Below are 27,981 nucleotides of genomic sequence, written 5' to 3' on the forward strand. Positions count from 1 at the left end.
AAACTAAAGTGTTTTCCTTATTATCATTAATGATATTACTATTAATAATAATATTTCTTGAGCATTTTGAGTAACGCTGTTTTACACCTAGCATCATTATATTGCGATACAATTATTATGTACAGTTGAAGTCAGAATTATTGTCCCCCTTTGAATTTTTTTTCTTTTTTAAATACTTACCAAATGATGTTTCACAGAGCAAGGGATTTTTCACAGTATGTCTGATAATAGTTTTTCTTCTGGAGAAAGTCTTATTTGTTTTATTTAGGCTAGAATAAAAGCAGTTTTTAATTCTTTAAACCACAATTTTAAGGTCAAAATGATTAGCCCCTTTAAGCTATTTATTTTTTTTTCATAATCTACAGAATAAACCATCATTATATAATAACTTGCCTAATTAACCTAACCTGCCTAGTTAACCTAATTAACCTAGTTAAGCCTTTAAATGTCACTTTAAGCTGTATAGAAGTTTCTTAAAAACATCTAGTAAAATATTATTTACTGTCATCATGGCATTATTAAAAAATAAATAAAAATAAAACAGTTATTAGAGATATGTTATTAAAACTATTATGTTTAGAAATATGTTTAAAAAAATCTCTCCATTAAACAGAATTTAGGGAAAAATAAACAGAGTGCTAATAATTCAAGAGGGCTAATAATTCTGACTTCAACTATGTGTATGAAACAGAAATCTTTTAACCTGATAAAGTTTTTCTGGGGTTTCTATAAACAAGTTTTCAGCTTTTTTTTTTTGTACTTGTTAACCCACTGAGCTGTTTTATTTTTCATGTATTTACTGTCACACTGTCATCTCAGTGCTGTCAGAAAACAAAAAAAAAGTTATCTTTTTTTTTTTTTTTTTTTGTATGTTGATCCTTTCCCACATAACCTCAAGAAAATGAATGAGCCACAGTGGAAAATAAAGAAGGGGTAAAAAGAGGCAAAGACAAAATTGGCTACAGCACAAGAGAGCAAACCTATTACCAAAACAGTTGACTTCTGCGAAGGAAATGAGTGACCTTTCAGGCAGACAAACGAGAGGCTTAACACAGCTTAGCATGCTGGCTATTGCAGTAGTAACCTTTTCACTTATCTGGTACCTCAAATGCCATCATCTTGGCAAACTGACATCTGAAATGAAAGTGGAGTGTTTATAGGGCACCAGGTTTAGCGAATGCAGGTCATCGCCTCTTTCTTTCCATTTAATCAAACGCACAGGATCTTTCTCCTACTTGAACATCCGTCATAAAGACATCATCATCCGAGAGGTTTATTGTAAAAGAAATCACCCTCTTCACCCTTCCCCCTGCACCCAGGCCTTGAGAAGCATCTCTCACCTTCTGGTTCTTTGCTGATTGCTGGATTCGGTTGCCCTTCACTGGGGAGCCCCTTCACGGGTGAGAGTTTAAATAAGCCTGACAGGAGAAGCCAACGCTGGATCATGTGGGTGAATGAGCTAATCAATATTTCACATCTCCAGGCGGTGGGCAGATGGACAATGAGTCTAGACAGGCCGGCCTCAAAAAGGACTTCCTCAAAGTCCATCTACAATTGAGGAAAAGAAAATAAAGGATTCCATTACTTTTTTTTCTTTTGTATATTCACTACTCAGTATCATGCATTATGTAAAATGGATTGAGCCTTACTCGTATTGACTTGATAAGAAGTGCAGGGAGTTGAAAATAAGTTCATTGCTTCTCTTTAGAAGTGCTGGAGCACTGAATGATTCAATGGTGTTATTTATCACTCAAGACTTTGGATTAATACTGGAGAAAGACTATATTTCACTTAAGAAATCTTAAAGGAATAGTCCTCCCAAAAAAACGTTGTCAGCATTTATTCAGCCTTTATGCCATGCCAGTGGAAAACAAAAGACCTCATAAAATGAAAAGTGAATGGCGAGCAAGGACTGTCAAACTAAAATAATATATGGCAAACAAACATAAAACCATTGTGTATGCCATCTTTTGCACTTGTTTCAAGCAAAAGCACTCAAATCTCCTGATGTATGAATATACAGATTTGAACATGCACATAGTTGTTTTACAACATTCTTTTCAAATAAAGCATGTATGACTAGAAATTGTATTAAAGGGGTGGTCCACTATCATATTTTATATCATATAATATAATATTGGCGACACGGTGGCGCAGTGATTAGCACGTTTGCATGAGGTACAGCTGTGTCTTCTTTGTGCTTTTATGTCTGATTGAGGCTCAAACTGAACGGCTAACAGCTACACTGACTGACAGTGTTTACACAGCACAAAAGCACATGCTTAAATAAGCATGACGCCTTTTCTGGGGACGTGGAGCTGATCCGCGAATCCACATTATTGTTAGCTGAGCAATCAGAGCCTCTTGAGGGTGGGACTTTTGGAGGAATTAGGAAATATGACCATCATTTTCATGTTAGCTGAGTAGCTGTATATAATCAAAGTAAGGTATATGAAAAAATAACATGTTTATTATTATTATTATCATATTACAAATGAAGCATGAGCATACATTGATTTGCATCTTTTAAATACAACCAAGCTACTGGTAGTTACTGGTAATGTAATGTTTAATGTCTTGAGCAGGCTGATTGTTTACATTAAAGGGGTCACACACCAGAAGCGCGGTTTGATGACGCGCCACATGGCACCACGCAGCGCCATGCATTTTAGAATTCTAAACAAAGGTTTCTATCAAGGTACACAGACCAGCGCCGCAAGTCGGTGGCTGTCCGAGTCACCCAGCCACGCCACAAAGCACCATCTGAATAGTTATATTTTAAATAACATGCAAATGTGCGCCTGGTGTGCGATACTTTCAACTGTCATGTGCGTGCCATGTTGCAGCGCTGAGCGGCGCATGCGGTGTGTGACACCCTTAAGAGCTCATGCTCAAGACATTTAATAAAAAGTACTGGTAGTAACGGGTAATATAATGTTTAATTTCTTGAGCAGCCTAATTGTTTAGATATTATATCATCAGATACCTTATACTGTATATAGGTTTTGTTTCACAAAACCATCATGGACCTTGTTATTACCTTGTTAATCCTTGTTATTAGCTCTATTCAAGTAAAAATTAAGGTACATCTTGGATGCCATGACAATAAATTTATTTGTATGTTGCTGCTGTCTTGTTGTTTGTAGCTCTGGCTTAGCTATTTTCCTTTGGCGGAAATTATACTTTTTTAAAGAGTCATGATTTAGTGTGTCCACTATAACTGTTTATAATCCTGTGTTAGTAGTATCTAACACCATTAATCAAATTATTTACAAGCTATTTAAAATAAGGAACTCTAAAAATATATTTTTAAATAACCCTCTTGTAAGTCTAACATCAGTTAACAGTTTCTAACAGAATGTCTAACATTAACAACCACCCTAAACAATCCTAAATTTTTATGTCAAAGTTTAATTTTGAAATCTCAGATGCCCACAGAGGGATTCTGATTTGTTAAAACAATGGTATTGAAGCCACACTCTTATAGACTGTATTGTACATTGACTGTTTTTAAAAGAGTATCTTAAAACAGTGTGATATAAATAAAAAGTGTCTAAACATGGCCATATTCTCAACAGAAACAGGTAGTGGCTTGGACCAAAAAACTGTATTCTATATTTTATGACTTAACAACCTGATTCAGAGTAGCTACAGAACAACTCTATACAAAAAGTAGATTTTCCCCATCACATTAACAGCCCACTAAACTGTAATGTACTGCCTATTATCTTCCCACAGCCTTCAATTTATGGGAGAATTTACGCAGGTTTAGTCAAACCACATAGTGTGGTGGTGCTTTAGCTTTGGGTAACCATCAACCAAACATGACAGAGCTTCACTGAGCAGGGCTAAAGTGCAAACACTATCTCTAGCAACCTCGTCCCATTTTTTTATTACACAGTAATGTCAGGTTGAAAATTGGTCGACAGGAAGCTGTCAAAACACAAATGCTCTTTAAAGTGATACAGTCATTCAACAAACAGAGGAACATGTCATTTTTCCATTCAGCCATGCATCAGCAGTGACAGCGAGGTCTTCTTTGATAAATGGGGACGTGAAAGAGGAGTCAGCGTGAATAAATGGAATCATTCAGCGCCTGCAACACATCAGTATCCATTATCCCATAATTCATATTATTACTGCCTACTGCAATCCTGGAAGCTGACATGTTTACAAAACTATCAAATCAACTAAATTTCACTCTTATTCTGGACTCGGCACGTCTTATAATTCAGTTTTTAAGGACAAAGAAATGTCAGAAAACCTATCCCAGTGGCTAGAAAATGTGTCCAGTTAAATTATGAAGGACAAGCAGCTTAAATGGGATGTCACTTTTGCAGATGAAGTTGGTTCCAAGCCACATGAGGCACCAGAAAATTGGCAGACTTCAGTTACCCACTTTCCTTGCCAGCATTCATGCTGCATTTCCGAACTATCCTGACAAGTGACGTCCTTGAGTGACTTTCATGTGTGAATTTCTCCTCCTATCTAGGGGGTACATACTTCTTCATGTCGGCATGGTGAAGAGATGCCATCTTTAATTGTGAAGCCACTGGGCAAAGTTCCACCGTCTTTGGACGAAGATCGGCATCGCTCAGGACTCTGCAACCCCATACTCCTATCCAGAAAGAAACAGACAGAAGTGTGCTGTTAAAAGAAATTACTAAACGTTTCATCGATTAACGTTAAATCATATCATAAATCATAAATCACTCACCAGTGCATAATGGCAAAAACACTGGCTAGTAGTTGAGCTGGTGCTCTTAAAAGAGCTGGCATGGTGTCAGACGGCATCAGGTCTAGGATGGTCTCCAGGGGGCTGGGATGTGCAGGCCTCTATGGAGCTGCGGACGTTTTCACGCTCACTGACCGATTAATTTTTATTTACTAGCTTGTCTCTCTGCATCATCCATTGAGAGTATGACTGCCATGAACAGACACAGTCCGTCTTTCTGTTGCTCTCGGGTTCATAGAGGAAGTTGATCTTGTCAAGGTTGCTGCAGTCCATCAAGTGCCCATTATGAAATTGAAAAAAAAAAAAAAACATGTTTGTTGAACTATAAAAAACATTGACAAAGGTGATGCTGGACTTCAGATGTTTCAGATTATAGTTACTCAAGCGTGATGCAAAACATAAACGAATAAATAATCTGATTTAAAATATTGAATGGTTTAAGGTAAATAAATTAACTCTTTGTTTTGATGGTGCCTTTGAGACACTATGTTGATTTTAAGTAGTTTTGTACAGGTATGTACTATATGTCTAGCAGTCATCAGAATATGCATAGACTGCTAATATCAATGACATTAGGTATATTATATTGTTAAAAATGGTAAGTGATCAGTCAAGAAGCAATCTAAAATGCTTTTTGTTCAAGAAGACACAAAAAGAATTAGCTAATTTAATCTGACTAAGACAGACAGATAGACAGACAGACTTTGTTTTGCTATATCACTTTCTTTATGTAAACCATTGTCTCATAAACGTGCAGAAAAAATAATAGGGGCGGTAAGTGTACAGGGTTTGTACAAGGTTTAAAAACGGATTATCAAGATCGTTACTGCCATCTGGTGGTAAACATAAGAATGATTTTATGAAAAATTCTCAAACTCAGTACAACGTAGGCTAGTATCGATGTGTGTTCCATTATCAGCATTAGGATATGTAAATTATACATGTATATGGTTATCATAATTAATAAATGTACTCACGATCTTTTGTTACAAACTGGATTTTCTGCCTATGAAACATGATGAGTAGATAGCAGATCTTTTCAAAAACAATTTATTTGTAAAGTTTCAAAAAAGAACTACATGACAGAATCACAGTGAAGTTCATTCGTCTAGATGTTTCTGAATTTAAAATGGCGTCCACGTGGCTGCGTGGCTACCTTATTTAAATCAATGTAAGTGGTACTTTTTCGGTAACACGTACTTTACAATAACAGTACATCATTTTCATTTTCTTGTCGGTTTAGTCCCTTTATTAATCCGGGGTCGCCACAGCTAAATGAACCGCCAGCTTATCCAGCAAGTTTTTACATCCACACACACAATTTAGCCTACCTAATTCACCTGTACCGTCTTTGGACTGTGGGGGAAACCGAAGCACCCGGAGGAAACCCACGCAAAGGCAGGGAGAACATGCAAACTCCACACAGAAACACCAACTGAACCGAGGTTCGAACCAGCGACCTTTTTGCTGTGAGGCGACAGCACTACCTACTTAATTACTACCTACGAAATTAATGAATGAGTATATGTTGTTAATTAATGTATTAATTAACATTTAAGTTTAAGCTATGTAACCAACATGAGCTCCAAGTAAAGTCATGAGCTGTTAATGTATAGTTATCTCATGTCCTTACACGGGCAAATCACCATTAACTCATCCTTAACTCCTCAAGAACTTCAGTGTTTAAACTGTTCATGTTGATGTTGACAGAACACTTTTCAGTAACACTTTATGATAACTACACACATTTACTAAGCATTAGCAAACAGTGAATTCATTATTTGTTAAGCATTACCTCTACATTAATAAGCATTAGTAAGCAGTTTATAACTGCAGCTACAAATGCTGTATTCTTGACTTAAAACCACATTTATAATGTGCCTTACTTTGTTACTGATTCATTTATCATGACTAAATTAAGTATTGCATTATTTACAAATCATATGTATTTAAGAGTAGTTGGTGGTTTTAAGATAATTCAGAATGAATTGATTAATAAACTATTTAAATCAACATTTATATATCTTATTATTCAGGCATATGGTAATGGTTACTACGCATGTTAATAAAAGCTTTATTAACTCAACTTCATGCAGTTTTGTGATCTAATCTAAAGTGAGGACTATTTATGCTTTATAATTCTCTAATAAATAACAATTAAAGGCCTGGAATCAAATGAACAATAATCTTTGCAATCTTATCTAAAAAGTAAAATTACTGTAAAGTTTAAACATTGCTGAATGACAGGAGTATCAAACTAAACATAAAATTGGATAAAACAACAACAAAATAATAATTTAATTTCATTTATAAGGGATTTATAAAGCATAAATAGTCCTCACTTTAGATTAGGTCAAAAAACTGAATGAAGTAGAGTTAATAAAGCAAACAAACAGATTAACTATATATGCCTTAATAATAAGAATTATAAGTGTTAATTTGATGAAATAAGTGTTAATTTTATGTTAATTTTGTTAAATGTTAAATGTTAATTTTATAAATGTTAAATGATGAATAAACTATATTCATCATTTACCTACTATTTCTGAATGATCTTAAAAAACAACCAACTATGCTTAAATAACTGGTTTGTTTCATTTAGTGATGAAAAATAAATATTTAAAGTATTTAAGTACAGCTATTAAGCACATTATAAATGTGGTTATGTCAAGAATACCGCATTTGTAGCTGCAGTTATTAACTGCTTACTAACGTTTATTAATGAAAAGTTAGTACTTAACAGACAATGAATTCACAATTTGCTAATGATTAAAAAGTGGTTTATAGTGTGTAGTTATTATAGTGTTACCCTACATTAATTAACAAACAATCATGTACAAACAAGTAATGAACATAGCCGTTATTTACACATCAACTCATGTGATTCATGCTGTAGTTAAAGTTAGTTCATGATTATCACATGCATTAACTCATCATTAGTTCATAATAAAGTAATGTTTAGATTACATATTAGTATCATTATTAATGTACTGATATTGTAGTGTTCACAAATTTTTTGATAGCCTAATGTATAAAATGGAAAATAAAGGGTTACAAGCAACACAATCACTTTTAATCCATTCTGCCTGACAATTCTGAAGTTGAAAGCTTTCTAAAAATGTGAATGTGCCATTATTTACTGATGTTCTAATAAATGTTAGGATGAATAGTCATCATTAATATACAGTTCTTTAGGTCTACCGAATAATTATACACCGGATTAGGATTAGTTGGTTGTAAAATGATACCTAAAAATTATATGGAACAAAAATGAGGTTGCTCCCTCTGACCAGGCAAAAATTTACTAGGCGTTTTATGTCTCATCAGAATAGCTTTTCTTTTAAGTTCACCCTGAAGTTTTCACCCAGTTCTCAGTTCTTTTAGCACTCTGCTCATTTTGGGTCTACCTCTCTCCCTCCTCCTTCCACAATCTGTCTCTCTCCCAGTTTCAGTGGTAAAGCCGGTGCCAGTAATTGTACAGTGTTTATAAATGAACTGCTTGTTTAGAGTGTGGGAAGAATTTTTTATTATGTAAGAAAACCCAACACCAGCAAATCCAGGAGCCAAAGATCACCAGAGGCTCGAAAAGCCTTTGATCTTCATTTCTTTTTTTATTACACAGAAAAACTGCAGACATTATCACAAAATAGACATTATTCAACATAATTTACTTAGAAAACTATTAGATATCTATATGTAGATTTAATCATTTTTTTTAAAGGAATTTTTTAAACATTGCTCCAGTACCATTTTAGGCAGGAAGATGGCAGTAGATGTTTTGTTAAAATATTTCCAATATGTCAAACTTGTAGTTGTTGTTTGGAAGTCAAAAGAGAAGTCATCATGGGGCAACCGCTAATCACGTTGAGGTCAAGACATAAACATCCTAAGGGACTTTCTCAAGTGTCTACTGCCTTCTAGTAGTGTGAGATCTAGCAGTTTGAATGGAGAAGCCTCTTTTTGTAAATGCATGGGAAATGAAATTGGAAGCCTTTAGGATTTCCCCTACTTATTTCACCCAGTCCCCTTTGATGAAACCTTTGGCCCTAATTTCAAGTGTGTGTTTGACCTTCCTGCTGTCTCGTCATATGACTGATCCATCCACCAATCTAAACTGATCCATCACTGATTCATTTACTGCAATCTATGTATCAACGGAAGTGTCTTTAAAGGCATGTGCCGTGTCTTGCTATTGTAAGGGCAATATTAGACTAGTTTTGTTTTGGGATTTAAGCACTAGTGACAGATTTGTGAATCATGATGCATGGTGGTGTTGTTTTATAGTGTAAAGGGGGAGCTGAAGTTAAATCTTGATAGAAATGTTGAAGCAAAATTGCAACACAACTCCATTGTGGGTGTTTGCCTGTCATTTTTCCTGTGTGGAAAAGAGCCAAGTTGACTTTTTGATAACATTGTTTGTGTTTCATTGGAACAAGGTGTTGACAAATAAAGTTCACATAAAAATTCACAGACTGTTTACAGAATTTGTGGATAAAACATAATAATATTGTTGTCATTTTGTTCAGTTAAATATATAGGCTGATCATAGTGCTTCACAAGATCTCAAGATCATTAGGAGCAACAAGTAGTAATTTTGTTTTGTCTGGAATTTGTTTTGTGTGTGTTTTGTGTGTGATTTAAATATCACATATATCTGGCTCAAGAGTGAGTCATTTAAATTTTTGGATAACCTTTCTAACTAACCTTTTGTTACATTTGGGAGGTATTTCCTAAACCACAAGCTTGCAAAGACTCATTGGTTCTGAATCTCATAAGCAGGGGCAGACTTAACCAATAAGTGAAGAAAGCAACAGATTAGGGCGCTGGGAAAATAGGGGGCCCGACCAATGCCAAGAAGCCTATATTAATCATCCTGAAGCTATTTTATAATTTTTCTATCATATGTTATAAAATCTGTCTAAAACCATTAAGATTTTAATGTTATTACCTCTTTTCTAAGGTCGCTGGTCGAACCTCAGCTGGGTCAAGTTTGCGTTGCTGTGTGAAGTTTGCATGTTCTTCCTGTGTTGACGTGGGTCTTCTCTGGATGCTCCGGTTTCCCCCCACAGTCCAAAGACATGTGCTGTAGGTGAATTGGGTAAGCTAAATTGTCTGTAGTGTTTGTGTTAATGAGAGTGTATTGGTGTCAGGAAGGGTATCCGATGCGTAAAACATATGCTGGAAATGTTGACGGTTCTTTTAGCTGTGGCGACCCCTGATTAATAAAAGGACTAAGCTGAAAAAAAAAGAATGAATTACTTCTTTTCTATACCTGGTTCTATACTGCACATGCAAGTGTTGAAATCTATTCAATGTTATGCGAACTTGCTTTTTATTTGTATATATATTGTTGTAATATATTGTTTTTAAAAAAAATAGAATCCCGAGAGAAAACAAATATCGTTTGTTGTTATTACTAACACTAGTGTCCCATACCTGGAATTGCTTAGGGCCCCCAAATCATTAAGTCCACATCTACACATAAGCTACACGTACATGTTTTGTCTTTAAAATGGGAAAGTTCTGCAGAAGTCAGTAACTTGTACACTATTAACAGTATTGGAAAGAGTACTGAAAATTTACACTCAAGCAAAAGTACTATTACTTTCCTAAAAATGTAGTGCACGTAGAGTAAAATTATCTATTGTAAATATTACCTAAAGTATGAGTAAAAAGGAACCCTTTTCAAAGTACTCAAGTATTACTTCAGCATAACACTGTGAAAAAATGATGTGTTCACATGCAGTTTGTGTGCGTTTGTGTGAAAACGTAACATTCTGTTGTGCATTTAGTGATTAAGACCATAAAGTTGACATCCTTCATTTTCTCATCAGTGACATGAAGTCTAAACAGTTTCTGAGTCAATGTGTGTAAAGATTTTGGACATCTTGGACACATTCCAAACATGTTTTGAAATTGTTCATTATGATGCAAAATTTTGATAATTTTTGATTGAATGGGAATTATTCTGATGGGAATGATTATTCTACTTTAACCAATCCCCAAAAACAACAACAAAAAAAAAAAGTAGGGACTGCAGGTTGAAGGAAAATAGTGGGGTAAAAGTACAGATATAACAAAAAAATTACTCAAGAGAAAATAAAAGTGCACACTTTTAAAACTACTTATTTGTAATTTGTTACTTTACACCACTGACTATTAATCATCTACCTGGAATAATCATGAAATATATATATATAAAAATCAGGTCACGATCATGGTCATGATGCCTCTGACTATCTGTTATACTCATGTTCAGAGAGCAATCTTACTGTGGTAAAATATTTTTTATTTACATCTGTCAGGTGACAGGTGAGAATTTCCTAGTTGACCCCAAAGTGCCTTACGACTGACTTAACTACTCTGATGCCACCATCTTCCCACAGGTGCGTGGAAATCTCCACTAAAGCCAACCTGTCAGACAAAGTTAGGCTTTTACAATACAAACTATCCCACTATCCTCAGCATGTAACTCCTGATTTATTCCTCATTACGAACCATCTTCCCGACCACACGCAATATGCGAGTTTGGGGTTGATTTCGGCCCTTTGGCTCATCTCCACGTGTTTGAGGAGCATGTACAGTTCTTGTAGATTGAGCCGCGCTCCTGCCTGCCAGCCAGACGGTCCCAGAGAGGCCAGATTTACGTGCCGAAAACTCCCCTCACTAACAGAAAAACTTTGGCTCTGACCCTTGACAATAAGCATACTCCCTGTCTCACCAAGTATGCGGTTCAAATCAGTCAACCCAGATGTCAAAGGCAAACCAGTTCCTTTCAGCTCTGTTCTGCTATTCTGAGACGTGCAGTTTGGAGTAGATGCACATCTTACATTTACATTCAATCACTGACATTTTATGTAGATGAACACAGGTCATGTAGGATACAGCAATAGTAATTTGTTTAATTCAGGTTTGAATCAAGGCATCTCTCTCTCTCTCTCTCTCTCTCTCTCTCTCTCTTTATATATATATATATATATATATATATATATATATATATATATATATATATATATATATATATATACATACTTCTATGCAACTTGAAGTTCCCCACCATAGATATACATAAATGCCACCTTTCTACTTTGACTTGTCCACCATCTTGTAACAGTCTATTTTTCATGTGAAAATCTTTGTGTTTTCCAGGATGTTGCACCACTATCTATGTTTCCATCCAAAAATGTGAATTAACTTCATGTGCAAAACTGGAATATCACATAAAAGACATGCGAATAAAACAGTGTTTCCATCCAATGGATCAAATAGAACAAAATCGTCACTTCCTGATTACTGCCACCAAATATCAACAGTAAAAACTGAATTTTCTGCGGTAGGAGAAACTGCGTGAATCTTTTATTTTGCGTGTTTAAAGGCATGAGACTAAGAGCACAGAAGCTCTTGACAATCCTGGAGGTCATTAATATTATAATAACAACAGTACTGAAATGGTTAAGCATTTGTTTTACAATGTGGTCAGTCTGCTGGTTTGTCCATTCACACACATTTTTATCATCACATGTTATAACAAAATCGCATGACCTTTTTTAATGTGCATGCTGGAATGTGTTCGGTATTTCTTTCCATCATGGTTTATGCGCATCTTTTCTTATCGAATAAAAAGTTTATCCTGCTCAGTTATGCACGTTTTGTATGTGCATTTTTACAATTTTTATGCACACATATAATATGCGCATAAAAATAGGTGGATGGAAACATAGCTAGTGTTTCTCCTCTGGTTTTAAATGCGAGCGACATTTAAATTCCCAAAAACTGTCATGATATTTTACCAGTTTGTGTTTATTTATGTATCAACTCATCTCAATTTTAAATCTTATGCCTTTGTGTTGTGTTAGTTTATCAAAATCATCTACTGAAGTCTACTGTGATAAAGATATTAATGTGTAAGTATACTGTAGTTGCAGATGGTCAGTTTGCTCTTGAGTGTTTACAGAACACGATGCATCTACTTATTTATATGCATCTATAAAAAAAGAATGATTTGAAAAAATGAATGTTTTATATGTTACTGTACAAATTATGTTTTTTTATGCATCACAGAGTGTCATATGCAATGACTCGAAATCCAAAATGATCATGGTATAAGAATTTCCTATCACTTGAAGCTTAATTTGGCCAAATATGGAAGATACGAGTAGACAAGTGCAAAGATTGGAAGGTGGGTATTGGGACAGGAATCTTCCATCAAATCAATCATCACTTTACAGTTATAACATCACTGATGGAATGTTTAGCCAACAGCTTTTTAAAAACGTTCAAAAAGCTATTAATTTATTTATCAAATACATTTTTGGGGCCTGAAAATGCAGGTTATTGAAAACTATACACCATATAATTTGCTTTCACTTTTACTTATATATAAACAATACTTTTATTGTAAAGTATGACTGTCCTTAACTTGGCGGCATCGTTTAACTGGTCAGATTACAAGGAGGTCTGTCTGAATAGACATCTCTGACTAAGCGTAAAGCCTCATGAGGGGAGAGGTCAGCGGGTGCTAGATATTTCTTCATAATAGTCAGTAAATGCCAAGTTTGTTTGTATTACATTTTTGTAACGAGCGTAATCCACCTTAGTGAATTTTAAACTTACAACCCTTTTATTGGGCCTGCATGGGGATTTGAAGCAGGAAACCAGAGCTAATGCCTATGCTAACTTCAAACAAATGCCAGGAGCTCTTTAAATGTCGGGTAGGCAGGAGAGGGGCTCGTGTCATGGGGGCAGATGGGAGAGAGATGAACCTGGAAGTGCTGAGTTCAGAGACAGATGTCTGCTTCTGCTTATCTGCAAGACCGGAGTTGGTCATATCTACAATCCTAAAAACAGAACAGACGCCCAGGGGTGTTACTGTAAGATTCGAGGGTCAGCCAACTAGAACTAGAACATCTTCCTCCTATAAGTACTGATCTAAAAATTCATATATGCTTAAATCACATATGTTGTTGATAACCCCCTGCTTTCCATCATCTTTAGTGAAGAATTTTGGACGCTGCTTGTGAGTCTGTGCAGTGATGTTTGGAGTAAATGGAAACAAGATTGTCATTGCAGGTCATTAGGGAACTTGGCAGATATCTAAATGTCTACATGTCCTTGCTTTGGATGACTCATTCGCATGTAGAGAGGGAGTGAAAGGATAGACGGCTAAATTGTGTGTACTTGGATCGATTGTCTGCAGCTGTTTAACTCCATACACACACACCATACGCTCCAAATGCTTTGGGTTTATATTTAAATATCAACTGACACTAACAATACACATCGTGTGCATTACAAGGATAAACGTGTCCATGTTAAACGATACATCAACGGTCCTGCAGACTTAACTGATATAGTCTTCGAATGTGGTGCGCACACATACCATTTTATGTCCTCTGGATGTATTGCACTGGCTGTTAAGTTGAAGCACAGACTGCCAGAAAGCCCCGAAAAGCCACAGCCACCCTCACTTTGCTTCAACACCCCCCAAAAAAACAACTCTGAAATGCAGAGCTGCCCCCTCAGTTTGTTAAAGAGAAACTTCTTTCCCCTAAAAGAGGCCAAACTATTTTTACTGGCTTCAGATCCTCACAGAATGCATACATGGAGGTTTTGGGCCAGGGGGAAGGCGATTCCTCAGAAATGCGCTATACGTCTGCATGTGGCAAATGTTTCTGCTTCATAAACTTTAGCAGCTATGTCTGACAGTCGGTGTATTGGAGCAGTGCCTGCTGTGATGATGGGAATATTCATGCTGTGGCATCCTCAGGTTCTCCGTATACAGATGACAGGTCTGGTTGGGTTTGAAGAACTGCTGTGAGAAATAAGAACAATAGCACAATTAGCAGAATTCATGTGTCAATGCATTTAAGTGTAGTATTTTGTAAGTAGAGGTGTATTTATATAGCACCTTTCACAGACATTGTCACAAAGTGCTTTACAAAAATCAGAAAAAAGGTAAAAGAACACATTTCAATAAAATAAAACATAATAAAACAAGTTAAAAACCCAAGTACAGTAACACCAATGCAAAACTAGCTCACCATACTGTTAATTAAAGGCTTGACCAAAAAGATACGTCTTTAACTGCTTTTCAAAAAGTTCAACTGACCCCTGAGTTCTCTGTGCTAGAGGGAGAGAGTTCCAGATTCTTGGGGCCACAACACAGAAGGCACGGTTACCTTTTGACTTTAGACCGTAGACTTGGTAATACCTAATTTTGATGGTCTATTTTATTATTAGGGCGTTCTCACACTATGTACAGTTACCTTGAACCGGGCTGAAGCACGCTTGTCCTCCCTCCCGTCTCCCCCGACAGCCCGCACTCACATTAGATTCGGGCATGGGCACGCTTATGGGCAGCTCATCGGTGATGTGCTGTTCAGTAAGTGCTTTCTCTAAGCACCGTGGACATTTCTTTAGTTGTATTGTTTTAGTCGTTTGGGATGCGGTGACACGCAGTCAAATATTTAGCTAACAGACCAGCCACTTTCAATGCTCATAAACAACCATAATGTCCTTGTGCTGCAGGAATTATGAGGTTTACTAAAGGTGCAGCTGTCATGCAGTGAAGGGTTTGTGTCTTTAATAATCTACAACATATTGCAACTTGTATTCCCTACGTTGTGGGTTCCAAATGTCCCCAAAAGTATAACAATACCAGTAAATTTTGTCTTTATGGGTGGATTTTTTTCCCCATGAGGTAAACGGCTCATAAATCACCCACAGTAGTTTTTAAAAATGCAAAATGTTTCCTGTGAGTGTTTTACGGACAGTTAGGATTAGAATAAGCGGATATAATACACAATTTGTACAGAATAAAAATCATTACGTCTATGAGAAGTCCACATAAAGATAGTTGTGTGTGTGTTTTGGTTATGTTTTGGGCATAGATTTTTTAAAAGGTATCAGAATTTTATCAGAATACAAAAAAACAACAACCTTGTTTTAGGCTCAAATGGTTACACTGCTCCTTTCACTTCCGCAAAATTAAGCACATGACTGAAGTAATTAATATCTCTTCCCACACTTTATATAATTTCTTCCTCTGCGTTTTTGAACTAGTTATGAGCTATTATTATAAATCAATCCTCTCCTCGTCATTCTTATGATTGTTTTTATTTTGCTGCGTCAGTTGTTTTCTTTATCAAAAAGAAAATAAAGCGAGCATTTTTAGGAGGCATGTCATGACTGGAGCGGGTGGGGAAGGGTGTAGGCTACTGAGAATCCCACAATGTCTTTCTTTCCTTGCCAGCAGTACTGTTTATGAAAGTGTGTTTGTATTGCCCTCCCTTGTGTGAACGGTTTGTGCAGCTAAATCATGTTTTATCTTCATCGTATTAGCTTTGGATGGACACTTCCTGTTGATTGTTTTACACTTCCCATGGGCTGATACACTGAAGGCATATTCGATGACAGATGTGACCGTTTTGATGGATGCATTAGTTGTACCTTAGATTAGTGTTCATGCAAGTTACATTTCTAGAGAAGAATTGAGTCTGTGAACACATTTTGAACAATGGTCAAATGAATCACGCACTGTACTTACAGAGCAATTCCTTTCCTTGAGACTTTCTTCATCTCCCACAGTTGGATTCACATGACCACATAATTCCACCACAGAGGTCAAGAGGGCATGGGTCAGGTCACCTCCCTTCATTTGCGGGTCCCACATGCCAGTTAGAATGCCCAAGCTCTTATTAATAGGCTTACAATGAAGCCCACAAGGTTCAACCACAAGACCGGATACACGGGGTCCACAGAGGCATTAATATATGGGGCTAAATTAGCACATCTGTCACACTTTCTCTGTGTGTGTGGGTCTTTTAACATTTCTTTGATTAAATCTACTAAAACACTAAAAAGATGTTAGTTCAGCATATTCTGTACTTAAAACAAGTCATAAAAATAAAAACTGTCTTTTGTTCTGAGATTTCTATTGTTGCTGCTTATATGATTTAAACACTAATAAACTTTAATCTATGGAAACCTATTTCTGCCATTTAAGAATATAAAATAGCAGGCATAAAAATGAAAATCATGCCATACTCGAAGTAATAAAATAAAATTTCAAATGAAAAAGTCATAATTATAACATAAAAAGTTGAAATGATCAAAAACTGACTTAATGACACCACACGATGGACTGTGAATACAGACATATTACAATCTTTTAAAAGTCATCATTATGATGACTTAATGGGCCCTATCATACACCCAGCGCAATAAGGCACAAGACGTGTTGGTCATGATTTGCTGCTATTTTCAGACCACTGCAACTCTAACTTTCATGTTTTGTGTCACGTTGTTTAAATAGCAAATTCATTTGCGCCACTTTGTGGACTCATGGGTCTGCCGGTCTATAAAGGAGGTTTGTTAAGGAGCATTGTTGCCATGTTGCTATTTTTAGAAACTGAAAAATATAAAAACCACTGCTTCTAAGCCTTCATCATGTCTGGGGCTTTTTTTCAGTTTATTCATAACAATTTGCATTTGTATAATGTTTTTATTATTAGCAGTATTATTTATTTTTTAATAATTTGGGGGCGACGCAGTGGCGCAGTGAATAGCACGATCGGCTTACAGCAAGAAGGTCACTGGTTTGAACCTCGGCTGGGCCAGTTGGCATTTCTGTGTGGAATGTGCATGTTCTCTCCTTGTTCGCGTGAGCTTCCTTTGGGTGCTACGGTTTCCCCCACAGTGGTGGGTTTCCCCCACATGCGGTATAGGTGAATTTCAGTATGCCAAAATTGAACATAAAGTATGAGTGTGTATGGATGTTTCCTAGTGATGGGTTGCAGCTGGAAGGGCATCCGCTGCGTAAAACATATGCTGGATAAGTTGGTGGTTCATTCCGCTGTGGCAAACCCAGATTAATCAAGGGACTAAGCTGAAAAGAAAATTAATCAATGAATAAAGTTTAGATTTGTCCACCTGTTGGGTTTTGGTGAGAATACACACTTAATTATTAGTGTTCCTTTATTTGTTTGCTGGAAATTAGAACTGAATTTAGAAATAGTTTTGAAACAAATCTTTGTGCTTAACAAACTAAATTAAATATGTAGGCTAATGCATGTCTTCAGTAGGGTGCCTTACTCCATGAAAGTAAAGGAATAAAAAGTAAAAGGAAACTAAAGAAAAAGTAAAGACACCAAATGGAGGCTCATTCTTTATCCTCGTGCTGCTGATGGTCTGTTTAAGTGTTTTCTCACTAGTTAAGCATTCAGTTTTTCCACTTACAAAGTCCGCCATGTAAATAGCAAATGTGAGACCGGTTTAAAGCACATTATGCTAAAAACACACCAATAGCTAATTAAGAGTATAAGCACAACCCTGTTAGATCATGCACCTTGGCATAGAGCATATTTTTCTGTCCTTAAAATAGAAAATGTGTATTAAGACTTGCCCTTAATGATTTTGCGCCATGCGCTTTAGACTTCTAGATTGTTAAAATAGAGCCCAATATGTCTAATGCTATGTTCACACCAGACGCAGATAAATTACTCTATTCGCGCGTAAATAGGCATGTGAACATTTTGAGTTTACATGCTTCATTCGTGCATCAAATTCACTTCGCAACAGACATGGATTCGTGTGATGGGCAGGGCTTCGGTCTGCCCAGTGAGTCTAGCTTCGTTGCTAAATGGCTAACATGGATTTTATTGAGAGAATAGCTGTGTTTATGTGCTTTATGAAGGCTGAAAAACAGCGTTGATTTGTTTGGAGCCGTATCAGAGTCCACCGGATCCTTTCAGAGGTGCACCCAGCTCTATGAGTTTAGAAACTCCTCCAGGAACTTAACCTGGATGATGGAAGCTTTGAGCGGGGCTTCCGACTGAGCCGAGCCCAGTTTGATGAACTGTTATAGGTGTCGGCAGGAGGATATCCCCCAGGGCACCAAAAACAGGCTCTATGTCATAATAACACCCCTACAAGAGAAAGCCTGATTGTTTCACGTGGTGTGAATGTCCACTGCAGTTCAGATTTTACAACTCGAGCGATCCACATGAAATGCGTCATACAAGCGCTAAGCGTATCAATCATGAAAAACGCTCAACCCATACAGATTTTTTCGCACAAATCACGCCATTCATGCTGCCTCATTCGTGCGTATTGTGCTGCAGAATATCTATTCACGTCTTAACATTAGCTTAACATGTAAATCTCTTGCGCTTGACGCTTCTTCCGCATCTGGTGTGAACGCAGCATACATTGTGCAATAAAAAGTTGAAAGTGAAAATAAGAAATATATTGTGGTTATTATTATATCAATGATCATTAATAAAATAAATAAAAGAGAAAAGACACCATCATGCATTGAAATCATTTTATAATCAAGTTGAATCATAAGCCAAATTAATAATCACACCTATATAAAATGAACATTGTGTTAATACATGAGAGTTGTTGATATTTTACGTGTTGCTCCTCAGGTGAATCCTTGAAATGAGGAGGCACTGTGTCATGGAAATAAATATGCCCGTTCAAAAAGAGATCAGCTTTGATATTTGTATTCTCATTAATGTCAGTCTTACAGGAAGTTTCCTTGCCTTCTTTTTCACCGCAGCTGCCTTCTCAAACAACATACCACGTGAACATTTTGACAGTGATTTATTTTGCTATCTTGACCTTCATGGTTGAATGCAATTTAGAACTCAAAATGCTCTTTTTCCATTGCAACTGCCATTTTTATGAGCAGCTTTTGACTGATCCACCCATTAATTGAGACTATGGCTAGTACATCTGTATCAACCCGAAAACATGAGGTCATTTCCACCCCAAAAAATAAAACTGCCCAACAATGACCTTAAGATTATAATGTAGGGTGACCCTATAAGTCTCTTTTTTTCCTAATTGTATAAAGTGGGATAATATGTCAGGATATGAGTGTGTAAGATGTATCTGCAGAAAGACAGGAATGAAAGTCAACAAAATACTGTGTTAAGTAGGTTTACATTATACGTATTTATGTCCAGGTGGTCACTTAGAGCTGACGTCTGTCTGAGGAGGCAAAGAAAGCTTTTCTTCTGTCAGCCTGCGTAGAACAATGATGTGAGCAGTGTGTGTGTCTAGCAGCGTCTCCAGTTCATCCTCACTGCTCCCCAAAACACACACTCCATTCACCTCCACCAGCCTGAAACACACACAAACATCGTGTACCTATTTTATGTGGTAATTTGGCAAGGTTAGACACAATAAAGAAATACAAACACATTCCTACTACTTAGAATGTACTAGTAGAAAGTACTAGTTATAATGTATAGTTATTAATATTATTAATATTATTATTTATGCTCCAGGTTTTAAATAACAATCTTAAAGCATTTTAATTAAAGAAAGAACGTGACAGCTTTGAAATTTGGAAAATATAAATAAGGGTAATGTACATTTAAAATTGTGTGAAAAATGTTCATACATTACATTGTTTAATTTGTGTCTAAGCAATAAAATAATTACTATCATATACTTTAAGCATGGTTTACAGAAGTAATGGACTACAGTGCCATTTATCTTAGTTTAAGATCACTAGATTTTCCTGTTTGTCTTTTATTACTTTTTTACATAATACAATTTATTTGATCACTTATTCTTTTATACTTTAATAAACACAGCTAAGGTCATACAGGTCTGGTTAATGTTAAATGTTTCACCCATATTTTGCTATTTTATTTCCACATAAGATATCTCAAATAAAGTACAGAAAACACTTTACCTGCCTGCAATATGACTTCTGTGGAGATAAATGAGGAAATTACATCTGTGTATGTGTTTATACAGTAGGCATATGAACACACACACACAAAAAAAAAAATAAAAAAATAAATAAATAAAATATATATATATATATATATATATATATATATATATATATATATATATATATATATATATATATATATATATATATATATATGATTCATTGGATTTATCTAATTGTTGTGAACAATTTGTTTGGGCTGAATTTAAAAGAGCCCCTATTATGGGTTTTTGAAAATGACATTTTATGCAGTGTGTAACACAGCACTAAGTGAATGAAAACCTCCAGCTGAGGTTTAACGAAATAGTTGACTCAATTAAATAAATCAAGATTGGTTCGGATCTTTTGCTTAAACACATCAGCGTTGATACAGTACATATATATAGTTCCAGATACGGTAAAATGTGAACGCACCTATCCTTCAGACACTAGCAGATCAGATTGAGATTCAGCTGCGAGAATATAGGGTTAAAGTTCATTTTTATTTCACAACAGTAGCCAACCCACTGGTGTGTTTGTTCCTGTCATTTTTTTTATTTTTAATACAACCTATATTTGATAACCTATGCTGCAACGTGGGATTCGCAAGATGTTTGCTATTAAATGAAGGAGCAGCAGAGACTTATGTATGGGTCTTTGTCAGACTTTGACTTTGTCAGTAGCTAGAGTTCAAATGGACCAGTTTTCTCTTTTACCCGATCACAACCTGTAAGTGTAATTAAAATTATTGCCTTCTTTGTGTAGTTTGCAATATATGTGTGTAAATGTGTGTAATAAATTGTAATCACCCTGCACAGCTTGTAATCACTTATCTATTGTAGATCAGTGCTTGTATTGTATCTCTCAGGTTAAATCTTTATTGGGCTGTTCACATATTGTGTCTAAAACGCGACGAGTGCTTCTTCCTTTAACAATTTTAATGTATTTCTCACTACTCCAATCCTCTGCTGTTGCTCTGTCCACCATCAGCTGTTCCTCACACGCGGCACAGTTCATTTTCAAAATAGTTCAACTTTTTGTCACTGTGTGGATTAATATTGAATGTAAGTCATTGTTATGACTTAGAGTTAGGGTTAAGAGTAGAGTAATATGCTTGTGTTTAACTGCATTGCTTTATTGCATTCCTGCATTGGGCTCTACTTTCTGCTACTTCATACTGTAGCCGTAGTGGGCATTTCTTTCTGTCTCGTGCTGAATGCAGTCGACCAATTACAACAAGCTCGGTCCAATCAGCAGATTAGCTTTACGCTAAGGAGTGGGTTGGGAACAAATGAATTGCTGAACAAATCATTTGGAAGTCGTTTGGATAATTAGGTAAAAAATTAATGCGTATTATAACACAATGAAAGTGTTTTTTGACCTTGGATGCATATTAGCCTGTTGCTGGAGACTCCAAAACTAAATTATGACCTTTTATAATGCAAAATAGGGGCTCTTTAAATTCAGCCCACATTAATTGTTTGCAACAACTTTGCAGAAATCTTTTCAGTACATATTTTATATTTATGTAAAAATAAATCCTTCCTACAATGTAAATAGGTTTCAGTACTCAGTAATTGACTAAATAATTAACAACATTTACTTATTGTATGAGTTTGGATTAGGATTAGTCCAAATAATTATACATAATTACCCTTATTACTTTTGTAAGTACATGTAGCATTGTACCCAAAGCATTGTGAAATATTGTTAACACTAATCAAATTTGTATATTAAATAACTGCAAAATTGCACTGCTGAAAAAAGCAAAAAAATTTAAAGCTAAAGCTTTTTAGTTTTAAAACAGTTAAAACTGTTTTAGTTTAAACAGTCCATTAATTCATGATCAAGGCAGGACATTTGTAGAACACACTTTCTATGTAATTAAAGCTTCAGTATGTTTATAGATTAAATGAACTGATTGTCAGCCTGCTCAATTGTGTACATTCATTAGCGTTTATTTAAAGTGTTACTGGGAAAAAAGCAAAGTGACATCAGCTTTGAAGAGGTTTGCCAGATGTTTGGTTATAAACAACCAAAAAACATGCAGTTCCACAGATTCCTCTTTTCCACTGGGTGCATATGCTAATTTTTATTATGTTTTTCTCCTCTCTCCCTTTGCTCCTCATCCACCACTTAATTATAACTTGTACTTTAATTGTGCTGATGTATATGCATTTGCAAAAGCATGGTTATGAGTTCTGTAAAACCCAGCTCAAGAAGTTGAATACTTAATCTGCAAGGCCATGCATTATTCATGTTTTTATCTGTTCCTTTTGAGTAGCCATCCAAGTTTTACATTTCAGTGTTTTCCTGTTATGCTCCCTGTCTCCTACAAATTTCCATAGCAACAGGGGAAAAAACACAGGAGCTGATGGAACCTCTGTGATCCTCTCTGCTCTTAAAGGCTGGAAAGTTTGGGATGTTTCTTGGCATGCTTTGTGTAAGGCCAATTAGAGGCCTAATTCGTCAAAACATCTATTGCATTAAAATGACCTCTTTGATCTCGCATTCTTTCACATTTAAGTTGAGTAATTCTCAAAGGTTAGAGTGGGTGGAAATCTCCTAAAGGAGTAGACTGCCCAAAAATATTTCAGTTTTCATTTTGGGTGAACTTTTCCTTTAAGGTAAGACACTGGAGGTGGAAAAACAAACAATGAACAAACAAACAAACAAAAATGATTTTCAACATTTCAACATTTGTCTCTAAATCAGGGGTGTTCAAATTTTTTCTTATGAAGGGCTAAAAACCAAACTTGATATTAATATACATATAGCAAACTGTATTACATTAAAGTTGCTATACTATTTAATTTAATATAATGTAAAAATATATAGAAAAAGTAATAATTTAATAGTATTAATAAGTAAAATTCCCAGAGATGGGTAGCAGCTGGAAGGGCATCCGCTGCGTAAAACATGTGCTGGATAAGTTGGCGGTTCATTTCGCTGTGGCGACCCCAGAATATTAAAGGAGCTAAGCCAAAAAAAAAAAAAAAAAAAAGGTAAATAATAATTAAATATTTTACATTTTATAATGTACTTGTTACAATAAAACCATAAACAATCTCATTTATACCACAATGGAGTTCAATGTTTTGTTTTTTTATTCACAAAAAGAATACATTTTCATTTGATAGTGAAATATGTGTCCTAATACTGTTTTTAGCAACGTGTCACACATATATATCTGTTAACATTTAAAAATAATGTTTTAGGGTTTCATGACCCTTAAAAAAACCTGATGAATTCACATCTAATTAAAACATTTCATTTCATTTCAGTTTTTTTTTTTTTAACAAACAAACAAACAAAAGCTTATGTTAAATTAGAAATAACAATCTCTGTTTGAATGATTCAACCTTCCCCATCATTTTTCAATTGTTGGTGGGCCAAATCAAAAGTTACCATGGGCCATCTTTGGCCTGCGGGCCCTAGTTTGGGCATCTTTGCTCTAAATGATTGATTGCATTAAGAATCTAAAATAATGTTTAAATATGCTAATTATACATCATAATTATTTTTTATTAAATCCACTAAAAACACTACAAAGATATTATTTCAGCATGTTCCACACTCAAGCACAACTTTGTTTTTAAAGCAAGTCGTAAAAAACTTCTTTTGTTCTGAGATTTTTATGGTTGCTGCTTATAGGATGTAAACACTGTAATAAACTTTAATCTATGAAAGCCTATTTCTGCCATTTAAGAAAATAAAATAGCAGGCATAAAAAGGTCGAAATCATGTCATACTTGACTAATAAACTAAAGCATACTCAAAATAATGACTAAATTGAAATTATTACTCAAAGAGTCCTAATCATAACATAAAAAAATAAATTATCTTGTAAAAAAAAATCTTACTTAATAACACAATAGACTGTGAATACAGACATTTCATTAACTTAAAAGTCATAATTAGGAGATAAAACGTTCGAGGTTACTAAAGTAACCCTTCGTTCCCCGAGGAGGGGAACGGAAGCACTATAAGTGGATTTGATTTGTAAAATCCACGCATTGGGAGGATTCGGATCAGAAGCCGCTTGTCTGGAGAGTATTGAACGGGCCAATGAATGAAATTAATTGGCAGCGTAAGCTTGCGCAGGTGTGCGACATCTGCAATTATCTCAGCATATAAGCACACCTGAAGCCAGTAGACGCCATCCTTTTAAGCTGAAGAGACTTTCAAACAGCTAAGGGACAGTCATTATGGCGACGGAGTATAGTGCTTCCGTTCCCCTCCTCGGGGAAAGAAGGGTTACTTTAGTAACCTCGAACGTTCCCCTTCGGGGGGAACTTCAGCACTATAAGTGGATTTGATTTGTAAAATCCACGCATTGGGAGCCCATTGAAAGCGCCATAATGACTGCACCTTACCAACACCCCCGATGAGGAGATAGTCAAGCAAGCGTGACGCACCCACATCATGGGGGGCGCGGTCCTCCAACGTGTCCCTGGCCCTAATTTATCCTACTTCAACAGAAGTTTTACGGATTTAGATCTATTTTTTGGGAAGTCGTGAGCATCTAGATAATTCTAGGAAATACGACAGTACGTTGGGAAGCGTGCAATCCCGATAGGGAGGACGCTGCGGAGGCCATCCGTTACCCAAGGGGGGGATAGATGGCAGAATTTACATATGGACTAGCCCTAAAAAGGGGGAGTACGCATAGCAAAAGAGTGGTTAGCGGAGAGGGAAGACACGGGTCCGCCCAGGGGGGGGACTTAACCGTGGCGGAATAAGCATATGGGATCGCCTAGTGGGGATCACGCATAGCAGGCACCTATACCCAAAACGCGGGCTGACCAGCGGGCAGACCTACAACGTAGTGGGCCAGCAAGTGACTCCTCCGCTGAGTCAGTGCTGGGGGCCACGGAGGAATCTGCAGGGCTCACCTGACGGGGAACTTTACTGACAGATAAAAAAGGCGCACGTACCTCCGTGTTAGGGAGAATGGCGCAGCAAGCGTGTTTCAACACCCTACCGAGTTGTCTCCTCAATCACCAAAGGGTTACCTAATACCCTTGAGGAAACCGGCTCCACTCGCAGATTGTAAAACCTTGCAAATGTGTTGGGTGTCGCCCAGCCCGCAGCTCTACAGATGTCTGTTAGAGAGGCGCCGCGTGCACGCGCCCAAGAGGATGCAACGCTCCGAGTGGAGTGTGCACGAACTCCCGGGGGACACGGCTGACCTCGACTCGAATAAGCGAGTGAAATGGCATCCACAATCCAGTGGGATAATCTTTGTTTTGATACGGCACTTCCCTGCTGCCGACCGCCATAACAGACAAAGAGCTGCTCAGATGATCTAAAATTCTGAGTACGGTCCACATAAATGCGCAGAGCGCGAACTGGACAAAGTAAAGAAAGGGCTGGGTCTGCCTCCTCCGGGGGCAGCGCTTGCAGGTTCACTACCTGATCTCTAAAGGGGGTGGTAGGAACCTTGGGCACATAACCGGGGCGGGGTCTCAGGATGACGTGAGAGTAATCCGGCCCGAATTCCAGGCACGAGTCACTGACCGAAAATGCCTCCAGGTCCCCGACCCTCTTGATGGAGGCCAACGCAACCAGCAGAGCTGTCTTCAGGGACAGAAATCTTAGAGATACTGATTCGAGTGGCTCAAAGGGATCGGATCGCAGACTCGTGAGAACGAGGGCGAGATCCCAAGAGGTCATGAGAGGGGGGCGAGATGGATTAATTCGCCTAGCACCCCTAAGGAACTGGATGACCAGGTTATGCTTTCCCACGGTGCCGCCAGCTACCGCGCTATGATAAGCGGAGATGGCGGCCACGTAAACCTTGAGAGTGGAGGGCGACAGCCTGCTGTCCAACTTCTCTTGAAGGAAAGAGAGCACAACACTAATCTGGCAATTTCGGGGGTCTTCTCTGCGAGAGACGCACCATTCAGTGAATAGACTCCACTTCAGGGCGTAGGCGCGCCTCGTGGAGGGGGCTCTAGCCTGAGTGATGGTATTAACCACCGCAGTCGGTAGGTTACCTAAGTCTTCCTCGCGTCTAGGGACCACACGTGGAGGTTCCAAAGATCGGGGCGAGGGTGCCAGATGGTGCCCTGTCCCTGAGAGAGTAGGTCCTCTCTCAAAGGGATCCGCCAGGGGAGGGCCGTCGCGAGGAGTGAGAGCTCTGATATCCAGGTCCGGTTGGGCCAAAGGGGTGCAACTAGCAGAACCTGTTCCTCGTCCTCCCTGACCTTGCACAGAAACTGCGCGAGCAGGCTCACTGGGGGAAACGCATACTTGCGCATGCCCCGAGGCCAGCTGTGGGCCAGTGCATCCGTGCCGAGAGAGCCCTCGGTCAGGGAAAAAAACAACTGGCAGTGAGCGTTCTCGGGGGAAGCAAACAGATCGATCTGGGCCTCCCCGAATCGCGCCCATATCAGCTGAACAGACTCGGGGTGGAGTCTCCATTCTCCAGGACGTAACAGCTGTCGTGAGAGCGCATCGGCTGCACGATTGAGCGTGCCTGGGACGTGAATGGCGCGAAGCGATTTCAGCCGCGGGTGACTCCAGAGGAGCAGACGGCGGGCGAGCTGAGACATGCGGCGAGAGCGCATACCCCCCATGCGGTTGATATACGCCGCCGCCGTCATACTGTCCGTCCTGACCAGCACGTGTTGCCGCTCCAGCACCGGTAAAAAGCGGTGGAGAGCGAGGAACACTGCCAACAGCTCTAGGCGATTGATATGCCAATGCAGCTGGGCACCCTTCCAGAGGCCCGCAGCCGCATGCCCGCGACACACGGCCCCCCAACCCGTGTTGGAAGCGTCTGTTGAAACAACAACATGGCTGGACGCCTGTCCTAGAGGCACACCGGCCTGTAGGAACGAGGGGTCGTTCCAAGGGCTGAGGGCGCGGCGACACAGCGCAGTAACCGAGACCCGGTGTGTGCCCGCGTGCCATGCGCGTCTGGGGACCCGATCGTGAAGCCAGTGCTGAAGTGGTCTCATATGGAGCAACCCGAGCGGCGTGACGGTGGCTGCGGATGCCATATGCCCCAGGAGCCTCTGAAAGAACTTCAGTGGGACCACTAGTTTGCTGTCGAGCTCCCTCAGACAGTTCAGCAACAGGCGAGCGCGTTCCTCGGAGAGGTGCGCTACCATGGTGATCGAGTCCAGCTCCATGCCGAGAAAAGAAATCCTCTGCACGGGGGCGAGTTTGCTCTTTTCTCGGTTGACCTGAAGCCCCAGTAGGCGGAGATGCCGAAGCACCTTGTCCCTGTGCATAATCAATTGCTCCCGCGAGTGGGCTAAAATCAGCCAGTCGTCGAGATAATTGAGTAAGCGAATGCCCGCGAGCCGAAGGGGCGCTAGGGCACCCTCCGCGAGTTTGGTGAAGACCCGCGGAGACAGAGAGAGCCCGAAGGGGAGGACCTTGTACTGCCACGCTCGACCCTCGAACGCAAACCGCAGAAATTGGCGGTGGCGTGGAAGAATGGAGACATGGAAATACGCGTCCTTCAGGTCTATGGCTGCAAACCAATCCCGAGGACGAACGC

General features: G+C 38.1%; 1 protein-coding gene across 8 annotated transcripts in view; it reads right to left on the bottom strand.

The window, feature by feature from the left end:
* Positions 1-19,044: 19,044 nt before the first annotated feature.
* LOC101882067 (uncharacterized) overlaps positions 19,045-27,981 on the bottom strand; it is a 180,420-nt gene continuing 171,483 nt past the window's right edge. For all 8 annotated transcript variants that reach the window (XR_012388825.1, XM_073920161.1, XM_073920157.1 and 5 more), the window contains one exon: positions 19,045-19,865. Coding sequence is in view for 7 of the 8 variants with exons in the window: in XM_073920161.1 (XP_073776262.1) it covers positions 19,712-19,865 (154 nt within the window). In the remaining variant the exon portion in view is untranslated. The remainder of the gene's footprint in view (positions 19,866-27,981) is intronic.

The sequence above is a fragment of the Danio rerio genome, chromosome 13 (assembly GCF_049306965.1).
Source record: "Danio rerio strain Tuebingen ecotype United States chromosome 13, GRCz12tu, whole genome shotgun sequence".
NCBI lineage: Eukaryota > Metazoa > Chordata > Actinopteri > Cypriniformes > Danionidae > Danio > Danio rerio.